Source organism: Trichechus manatus, unplaced genomic scaffold, assembly GCF_000243295.1.
Source record: "Trichechus manatus latirostris isolate Lorelei unplaced genomic scaffold, TriManLat1.0 scaffold00086, whole genome shotgun sequence".
NCBI classification, from domain to species: Eukaryota; Metazoa; Chordata; class Mammalia; order Sirenia; family Trichechidae; genus Trichechus; species Trichechus manatus.
Window position 1 is genome coordinate 3,373,536 of NW_004444022.1, and position 10,360 is coordinate 3,383,895.

General features: G+C 43.1%; 1 protein-coding gene across 2 annotated transcripts in view; it reads left to right on the forward strand.

The window, feature by feature from the left end:
• Positions 1–7,586, forward strand: part of ZC4H2 (zinc finger C4H2-type containing) — a 48,893-nt gene extending 41,307 nt beyond the window's left edge. The window contains exons 3-5 of one of the 2 annotated variants that reach the window (XM_004381527.2): positions 4,468–4,640; positions 5,470–5,632; positions 7,121–7,406. In XM_004381527.2, the coding sequence (XP_004381584.1) occupies positions 4,468–4,640; positions 5,470–5,632; positions 7,121–7,234 (450 nt within the window). In that variant the 3' untranslated portion in view covers positions 7,235–7,406. Of the gene's footprint in view, positions 1–4,467; positions 4,641–5,469; positions 5,633–7,120 lie in introns of both variants that reach the window. The other variant, XM_004381528.2, reaches the window with a different exon arrangement.
• The last annotated feature ends 2,774 nt before the right edge of the window (positions 7,587–10,360 follow it).

Consider the following 10,360-nt stretch of genomic DNA (forward strand, 5'->3'; position numbering starts at 1 on the left):
TATGGTCTTAAAAGATGCTTTGTAATATTTTGATGTTTTGGATTTTGTTAAGGCTTGCTTTATGGCCTAATATGTGGTCTATTCTGGCGAATGTTCCATGTGCATTGGAAAAGAAAGTATACTTGGCTGCTGTTGGGTGCAGTGTTCGGTATATGTCTATGAGATCAAGTTGGTTGATTGTAGCATTTGGCTCTCCCGTGTCTTTGTTGAGCTTCTTTCTGGATGTTGTGTCCTTCACTGAAAGCGGTGTGTTGAAATCTCCTTCTACTATTGTGGAGCTGTCTATCTCTCTTTTCAGTGCTGTTAGAGTTTGTTTTATGTATTTTGGAGCCCTGTTGTTCGGTGCGTAAATATTGATTATCATTATGTCCTCCTGATGTATTGACATTTTAATCATTGTATAGTGTACTTCCTTATCCTTTGTGGTGGATTTTACTTTAAAGTCTATTTTGTCAGAGATTAATATTGCCGCTCCTGCTCTTTTTTGGGTGCTGTTTGCTTGATATATTTTTTCCATCCTTTGAGTTTTAACGTTTTTATGTCTTTAAGTATAAGGTGCGTCTCTTGTAGGCAGCATATAGATGGATCATGCTTTTTTATCCTGTCTGCCATTCTCTGTCTCTTTATTTGTGCATTAAGTCTGTTTACCTTCAGCGTAATTATTGATAGGTATGCGTTTAGTGCTGCATCCTGATATCTCTCTTTGTGTGTTGTTCACAGTATCTTTCTTCCCCTTAATTTTCTGTGCTGAGTCGTTTTTCTTTACTTTTTTTTCCCATCTTTTTCATTGTTGTAGATTTTGTGTTTGCTGGGTCTTTATATTTTTCTACTTTTTTATTTTAATTGTAGGATTTTTGGAGTCCTTTTTGGTTACCTGAATATTTACTCCTACTTTTCTAAGTTTTTAGCAGTCTTTTATTTCTTTATTTCGCCTTGACTTCCCCTCCATATGAATAGTCTATGTCTCCATTTTTTAAGTCCCTCTTGTTTGTTTTAATGTCCTTTTTTACATATTGATATGCCTGTTTCCCTATTTTCAATGTTTTTGCTTTGATGTATTTTCAACTACCCTATCTGAGTCAATATCTGGTTGCTCTATCCTGTGTTCTAGTCTTGCGTTGTTATCTGATGTTATTGATTATCTAACCATGGGACTCCCTTTAGTATTTCTTATAATTTTGGTTTGGTTTTTGCAAATTCCCAAAACTTCTATTTTTCTAGAAATGACCTAATTTCGCCATCATATTTGAGAGACAGTTTTGCTGGATATATAATTCTTGGCTGGCAGTTTTTTTCCTTCAAGGCTTTATATATGTCGTCCCATTGACTTCTTGCCTGCATGGTTTCTGCTGAGTAGTCCAAGCTTATTCTAAATGACTGTCCTTTGTAGATGACTTTTCTTTTATCGCTAGCCACTCTTAAAATTCTCTCTTTATCTTTGGTTTTGGCAAGTTTGATTATAATATGTCTTGGTGAGTTTCTTTTGGGATCTGCCTTATGTGGGGTTAGATGAGTATCTTGGATAGATATCTTCTCATCTTTCATGATGTCAAGGAAGTTTTCTGTTAACAAATCTTCAACAATTTTCTCAGTATTTTCTGTTATCCCCCCTGTTCTTGTACTCCAATCACTCGCAGGTTATTTCTCTTGATAGAGTCCCACATGACTCTTAGAGTTTCTATATTCTTTTTAATTCTTTTATCTGATTTTTCCTCAGAAAAGTTGGCATCAAGTGCTTTATCTTTACTGTCACTAATGCTAACTTCTACTGCCTCAATTCTGCTCTATGACTTTCTGTTGCATTGTCTAATGCTGAAATTTTATTGTTAATCTTCTGGATTTCTGATTGCTGTCTCTCTGTGGATTCTTGCAGCCATTTAAATTTGTCATTATGTTCTTGAATAAGTCTTTTAAGTTGTGCTACTACTTTGTCTGTATGCTTTTTGGCTGTCTCTACGGTTTGGAGAATTTTCTTTCTAATTTCTAGAAGAGTTCTGTATATTAATCTTTTGTATTCTTCCTCTGGTAATTCCATGAAATTCTCTTCCTCCAGATAATTTATTGATTGTTTATTTTGGAAGCTTGCTGAAGCCATCATGGATTGCCTCTTTATGTGATTTGATATTGACTGTTGTCTCTGAGCCATCAATAAGTTATTATAATTTTATTTTATATTTGTTTAGTGAGTCCTAGCTTCTAGTTTTGTTTCGTTTTGATATGCCCAAATAGGCTGCTTGTGTACGCTAGTTTGATTATTGGCACCTTTGAAGCTCTAACGTCCTATCACCAAGTAGTTAGTTCTGTAACTAAGTGTGTGCACACAGGAGTCCGTTTAGTTTTCCTATATGGGTTCAGCATAGGTGTCCAGGCAGTCAGACACCAAGTGTGTGGCACAGGCTCTCACCTACAGTCTTAGAGAGGCATGGGTGATTGGTGTAGGCACAGGTGTCTGGCTGTAGTAGGTGGTCATGCGCTAAGTCAGGCAGGAGGCTGACAGCTGCCCCTGAGAATCTGAAAGGAGAGCCTGTCCCTATTCCCTAGGGCGGATAGGTAGGTGAGTTTTGCAACCAGACTATAAGCACCCCATTCTGTTGGCTATAAAGACTTGAGGGCACCACTTATTCTTGGACCCCTGTAGCAGGTGACTACGTGGCATATGTAGAGCCATGAGTACTCAAGCCCCTGGTGTGGATCAGTAAAGGTGCCTGCTCAAAGGGCAGGGCTGTGTCGAGGATCACAAATCTGCCACTTCACAGCTGAAACAGTTGAAGTTAGACTTCAGATGTTTACCCCGTTGTACTGTGGTAGTGAGGGCTTACACTGTTGAGATGGGTCCCCACAAGTCTTTGCACGGTGTAAGGCACTCAAAGTCTGCAGACCCCTTATGCCTGTGCCTAGCAAAGGAGCAGTGCCAACCCTGATTTCCTGGCTTAGGGGAGCCAGTAGCTTATTTGTTCCCTCTCCAAGGCCAGGAGACTGGGTCAGAGCACCTTTTGGGATCTACTTCTGGCCCAGTGGACTTAGAGACTTTGGAAGTTCGGACCGGTGCAGAGCAGAGAGGGAGGAGGTAAAAGGGAGAGAGGTTTTTCCCAAATAGGCTTTTTTTTTTTAAATCCCCTCTAAAGGCTGCACGCATGTACTTATCTTTAGCTACTTGGGAGCTGCTTTTCACTGGTTTGGAGTGTCCAAGAAGAATCTCTGCTGCCGGCTCTCTCTCGATGTGGTAACTGCCTACTGAGCACGCGCGCAGAGCTGTTGCCTGCTTCACTGTGTACCTTGGAGCCAGTCAGGGCTGAAGAGCTGGGGCTCTAGCTGAGCGAGTCCGGTCTGGCACTTCTCGCTTCTTCAGAACCGTCTCCCTCTCCCCCCGCCACTCAGTCCAATTCTTCAACTTTGCCTTGTTCAGGGCTCCTAGATACTCATATACAATCAAATCACTTGTTTTTCCAGGTCTTTGTTGTAAGAGGGATATGGAAAGCCGTCTGACTACTCCGCCATCTTGGCCCCGCCTCCTCTACCCCATACTTCCTGATTCTGTGCATCTGGGGTGTTGTTGTTGCATGCCGTCAAGTTGATGCCAACTCATAGTGACCTCGTATTACAGAGTAGAAGTGGCCCATAGGGTTTTCTTGGCTATAATCTTTATGGAAGCAGATCACCAGGTCTTTCTTCCGTGGAGTCAGTGGGTGGGTTTGAACCACTAATCTTATGATTAGCAGCTGAATGCTTAACCATTTCATCACCAGGGCACCTCTGTCTGGGGTAGAGCCTGAGAATTTGCATTCTCAGTGAGAACCACTGATTTAAGAGAAAGGCCATTGGCCCAGGAAGCAGAAGCCCTGAGCCTTTACCTAGGTTTTCTCCCTAAGAAGTGATTCTCTGAAGAAGTGCCTTTATCTCTCTGAGCCTTAGTTCTCTGACGTGTAAAATGGCAGTAGGATGAACTAAATGATCTCTAAGGGCCATTCTTGGTCTAAAATGCTATATCTGAATGATTAAAAAAAAAAACAAACCCATTGCCGTCGAGTCGATTCCAACTCAGAGCAACCCTATAGGACAGAGTAGAGCTACCCCATAGAGTTTCCAAGGAGAGCCTGGTGGATTCGAACTGCCGACCTTTTGGTTAGCAGCCATAGCACTTAACCACTACCCCACTAGGGTTTCTATTTGAGTGATAACTACCATTTATTGAGCCTCTACTCTGTGTTATCCCCTGTACTGGGTGCTTTATATGATTTTGCCCTTTGAATCTTCACTAAAATTGTATTAGTAGGTACTGTTATTATGCCATTATACAGATGAAGAAACTGAGGCTTGACCAGAGTCACACAGAGAAGACCTGGAAGATCCAGGACTTGAACATAGATTGGTCTGGTTCTGGAGCCTGTGCTATTACTCACTCAGCTATATAGACTTTCTAAAAACCTTGAGGTCTTGTCTCTGTGCCCACCCCTCTCTACATTGTAGATGGAGAACACCATCAAACAGTCTGAGAATGACCTAAATAAGCTGCTGGAGTCTACCCGACGGCTGCATGATGAGTATAAGCCACTGAAGGAACATGTGGATGCCCTGCGCATGACCCTGGGCCTGCAGAGGCTCCCTGACCTGTGTGAAGAGGAGGAGAAGCTCTCCTTGGAGTAAGCTATCTGCCTCCTGTCCTTGCAGCATACACACACACACACACACAGAAGTGTGAGTACACACACGAAGCCTGGCCTGAAAGTCAGGGTACCTCGTCCTGGCCCTAGGTCTATCAGTGACTGACTCATTGCATGACCTTGAGCAAGTCTCTGTGCTAAGCTGTTACATAGAAAAAAGATGATTAGACTAGAATTACTAGATGGTTTTTTAAAATTCTTTGTTTGATTTTGACAATCTCAGACAATGTCTATGACTCTTAAGAGGTCACTTCCCAAGTCGTGGTGTAGAAAGGAAGTCCAGAAACCTTTGAGAACACAGAAGGCTGAGCTTTTGTGGTCTCCAGGGATTAGACTCAGACTTCATCTTATGACCCCCAGAGTTAAGATCTAGGCCCACCTTACAGAGAGACAAAGTTCAGCTCAGTAAGAAGGAAACACTTCCTAAAGGTAGAGCAGGCTACTTGTGGAGGTGGTGAGCTTCCTATTACTAAAGGTATGTCAGCAGAGGCCTGAGGACACTTAAATAGGAATACTGCAAAAGAGATAAAAGCATGGGATGGACAGTAGGACTGAATGCACTTCACCTTACTTTCCTTGGGATTTCTTGATCTTCTGGGTCTGTCAGAAACAAGGAGCAGGAGGATTACCCTTCCCAGCAAACAGTGGGCCTGGTACCCAGAGCAAAGAGCCTTGTGCTGAGGAGGGTACAGGAACTTTCTGTAGTGAGCTACAGCCCAACTCTTGGTTCTGTTGCATGGAGTCCTTTAAAGGGGCAAAGTTCCCCTTGCTTTCAGAATGATCCAGCCAGTGTCTCTCATATCCAAAGTTACTTTGAGAAGCAGAAAGCAGAGTGGCAGACGGAGCCCCAGGAGCCCCCCATCCCTGAGTCCCTGGCTGCTGCAGCCGCCGCCGCCCAGCAACTCCAAGTCGCTAGGAAGCAGGACACTCGGCAGACAGCCACCTTCAGACAGCAGCCTCCACCTATGAAGGTGAGTGAGTTGGGCATGGGGTGTGGAAGCAAGCTATCCTTAGGCAGGCCTATGGAAGGCTGTGTCTGGGGCTTTGTCCTTACTAATTTGGGGCCTTCCTAAAATAGCCTTTGCTTGGAACACAGAGGAAGGGGTGGCATGAGTGTGCTGTGGTTGACCCACCAGTTTTGTTGCTCTCCACCCCCAGAGGGGTTAGAATTCTGGGAGATTGGCAGCCCCGTCTGAAGTATAATTTTCAAAAAGTTAAAAACATGACTCGTAGAAATTTATAGTGAGCATGCCCTGGTGGTGTGGTGGTTAAGAGTTTGGCTGCTAACCAGGAGGCAGGCAGTTCGAATCCACCAGGTGCTCCTTGGAAACCCTATGGGGCAGTTCTACTCTGTCCTATAGGGTCGCTATGAGTCGGAATTGACTCAACGGCAGTGGGTTTGGTTTGGTTTTTGGTTTATGTGTCATTAATGAGGGATCAGCAGGATAACAAAGCTGGTTCCAAGAGCATTTGAGAACAGATATTTATATAGTCAGGAAAGGAAAGGAATGCTGAAATAAATTTGCAAAGTTAGGTACAGAACTGGTTAATATCCTAAAGCAGTTGCCATCCAGTTGATTCTGACTCATGGTGACCTCATGTTTTTCAGAGTAGAACTGTATTCCATAGGGTTTTCAATGATTGAGTTTTTGGAAGTAGATCTTCAGGCCTTTCTTTCTAGTTGCCTCTGGGTGATCTTGAACCTCCAACTTTTCTGTTAGCAGCTTAGCCTGTTAACCATTTGCACCACCCAGGGATTCTGGTTAATGCCATACAGGGCAATAAAACTGTAACCTTTATGGTTATCTGTTCTTCCAAACAGAAATAATTTGCATCTCTACTGGGCAAAAACTGTTTGCAGTTTATCAATGTAACTTCAGAAGAGTCTGCACCTTTGATAGTTAATAGCCAAACAAAGGGATATTTTCCTAGAGCAGAGCCCTCAAGCCAAGTCTGATCTGCTCCCTGATTTTGTAAATAAAGTTTAATTGATACATACCCATGCCCATTTGTTTAAGTATTGTCTATGGCTTCTTTCATATAAAATGGTAGATTTGAATAGTTATGACAAAGGCCGTATGACCCACAGAGTCTAAAATCTTTACTCTCTTCCTTTTTATAGAAAAAAATTTGCTGATCCCTATCCTAGAGAATTAAATAATCCTTGGGCGGACCTGTTAAACAATGCTCCAGGATAATGCTGAATGGAAAGTCAATGCTCATTTTGCCTTATTTCCAAGTTTCGGATACTTTTTCTTAACACCCTCTCTAACCTGGGTTATATCCCTCACTCCCCTCTTCTGTGGCCCCCAAGAGCACTGATCTCCCTCCTTGAGTCTCACCCAATGATTACTGCTCCCTCCTGATGGGAAATCACAATTGCTGTCTGGGCCCGTGGGTTAAGCCATAGCCTAGAAGAATCTAATCACTAACTTTCTTTGCCCTGTACCTCCCACCAGGCCTGCTTGTCTTGTCACCAGCAAATTCACCGAAATGCACCAATATGCCCTCTGTGCAAAGCTAAGAGCCGGTCCCGGAACCCCAAAAAGCCAAAACGGAAGCAAGATGAATGAAGAAAGGGAGAGCACGTGGAGCTCTGCTCCTCATAACCCTTCCCCTTGGCCAGAGTGATTGATGTTCTGATGTGAAACAACACTAACCCACCCCCACCAAGTCTCCTATTTAATGTGATGGAAGCACAACCCCTCTCTCAGTTTCTTCTTATTTCTTTCTGCTCTTAGGATTTCTGGTTTAAGAAGAGATGTGGTTCGGGTGCTAATGAGTGTGTCTTATGATCCCTTCTCTCCGATTGTCATCTTAACCTCTCCGCTCGTTTGGAGCTGAGGGAGGGACAGAAGGCCCAGATGTGATTCTCTGTCTCTTGTGCCTGAGGCCTGGGGCCTACAGAGCTGTAGAGTCTGAGGGCTGATGGGGGCCCATATCTTGTTTCAGGTGAAGGCCCCAATGTGCCCCCTCCCTGTATTTTTGTCTTAGGCTCTGAAGGAACTTACTGTTGGACTTCCCAACAGGCTTGGTGCATATATCCTCCCCTACCCTCCTCTCATCCTTAAGGTCCAGAGGTATCTTAGACAAGCCCTCCTTTTCATATTCATTTAGGATGTCTAGTTGTTATTCTAAAGCCCCCCCCCACCTCCCAATTCCTCAGATATGTGAAAGTTCTCAGGCACAGGCTATGTGCCTGGGGATCCTGGAATCTGTGGGCCTTTTCTCCATAACTCCAGTCTTTGCAAATCGGTGGTAGAAGTTCCCCACAGTGAAATTAGGGAACCAGACCCAGTCCATAAGTCCTGCCTAACTCAGCAGTCACTGGAGCTGAGGGCTATGCTGTCGGGGCCGTCTTAGGCTGAGAGGGGCCCCAGGTTAACCTCCATGCTGGCTTTTGTTAAAACCATTACTCTGGCACCTACTTAATGGTATATCTTAGCAGGGAGAGGAATGGCTTAGGATTCAAGTAAGTGCCAATCACTTTACACATGCAGATAAGTGGGATTTCCTCTCCATTCATCCCACTTCTATAAGGCAGCCTTAGTTCAGGACAGCTGCTGGCCACCCCTTTTCTGTGGATTGTACAAATGGTCTTGGTGCTGTGCCTTCCTTCCCAAAAGAAAAGGCACTGGGCTTCCCAAGCTCCACAGCTTTACTCTCCATCAAATACAGGTCTCTGGTCAAGTCACTCTCAAACTTAAGGGGCAGGAATGGAGCCTGGCTGATTGAAAAATTTTAGCCCCAAGTCTTAGTCCCTGGTTGGAGGGGAGGTGGATTTTTTTCCCTTCCTTCCTTAACTGTAGTTTTAAGTTACCACAGTGTCTGTGTGTTCACAATATAAAAATTCCTCTGTTCTTTGAAAGCAAGTATGTCATGTCTGTACAAATCCTTTTAAATAAACATTTGTTTATTGAAGTAAATGCTGAGTGAGGACCTACTATGTACCAGGCAATACAAAAGATGTAATATCATTTAACCCTGATTGGTAGCTCTTCTTCACTCTAATTCACTCCACCTTACAAATGAGGAAACCAGGCACACCATGGCACAATAATTTACCCAATTATTACAATAATTTCCATTTATCTAGCACCTGTTCTGTGCCAGGTCTGTATGTAAGGTGCTTTATATAAATGATTGTATTTGACTTTCAAAACAACCTTACAAGCTAAGTATTCTTATTGCCATTTTCCAACAAAGAAAATTATAACTCAGAAAAGTTCAATAACTTGTCTAGAGTTTAACAACTAATAAGAGGAAGTTTCAGGCTTTGAACCCAGATTTGTCTGGTTCCAGGGTCCGTTATTTTCTGCTTCCTCTCCCTGATCATTTTTTTTTTTCTTTAACCCTTTCTTCCTTTTAGAGATGGTTTGATATTGGGGATGATTGAAATAACTCTGGACTAGAAATCAGGGACTAGGAATCCAATGAATAATTGATGCAGGGACATAAAAGCCTGGCCCCTTTTATGGGACCAACTCTGAAGGGTCATCCTAGCTTCAGAACTTCCTGTAGATTTCCATCGCAGCTCAACATCTCCCTTTATCCTATCCTGCTGCCTTCCCTTCCCTTCTGTCTTAGTTATCTAGTGCTGCTATAAAACAGAAATACTACAAGTGGATGACTTTAAAAATCAGAAGTTTATTTTCTCACAGGTTAGGAGGCTAGAAGTTCGAATTCAGGGTACCAGCTTTAGGGGAAGGCTTTCTGTCAGCTCTGGAGGAAGGTCCTTGTCTCTTTAGCTTCTGCTTTCTGGTTCCTTGGAGATCTCTGTGTGTCTTTGCATCTATCTTACCCCATCTCTGTTTCTTTGGCTTGCTAATTTAATCTCGTTATATCTCAAAAGAGATTGATTTAAGACACATCCTACACTAATCCTGTCTCATTAACATAACGAATAGGATTATAACCACAGGCATAGAGGTTAGGATTTACAGTACATATTTTGGGGAGACATGATTCAATCCATAATACCTTCCCTTCCACAAGTGTTGATCCCCAGGGCACTCTTTAATTAATATTCTGTACACTAACCTGTCCCAATGCTTCCCAGGGAACCCAATGTCTGACAGAAACCTCTGTGTGCCTCAGTGGGGCTGTTGTGAGCAGTGCCAAACACATAGTAAGCACTCAATAAATGTTATCCCTTCCCACTGTGCCTCTGGGACCAGGTAGATTGGATGACCAGAGGAAAGAATTACTATTTGTCTTGCCTGACTTGCCCAAGGCCATATAACAAGAGCAAAGCCATGACTACAGTCCAGGCCTCCCAGTCAGGGGCTCTCTTTACATTCTTGACAGAATGAATAGTATGTCTTCTCTGTGCCTGACTCCTAAACTGAGGGTAGGAGCTTACTCTACAGGGGAAGAATAGGTGATTTTAGCAGTTCTGCTCTTGAAGTTCAGTTTCCTGTTATTATTTTGCCCTCAGCTTTCCCATAGCAATGATAGTATCTTGGCAATGATCAACTTCTCCCAAGCTGAACTCAGAAAAGCCTGTTAACTCAGGGCCATGTGCCCTTAGATTAGTTATTTAACCACTCTGGGCCTTTGTTGTCTCACATGTGAAACAGGAATAGTAATAGTCTTTCCCTCATAGCATTGTTGGAAAGGTTAAATGAGTTAATACATATAGAGTGCCTATAACAACACTTGATAAACATTCAATAAATGGTAACTATGAGGAAGATGAT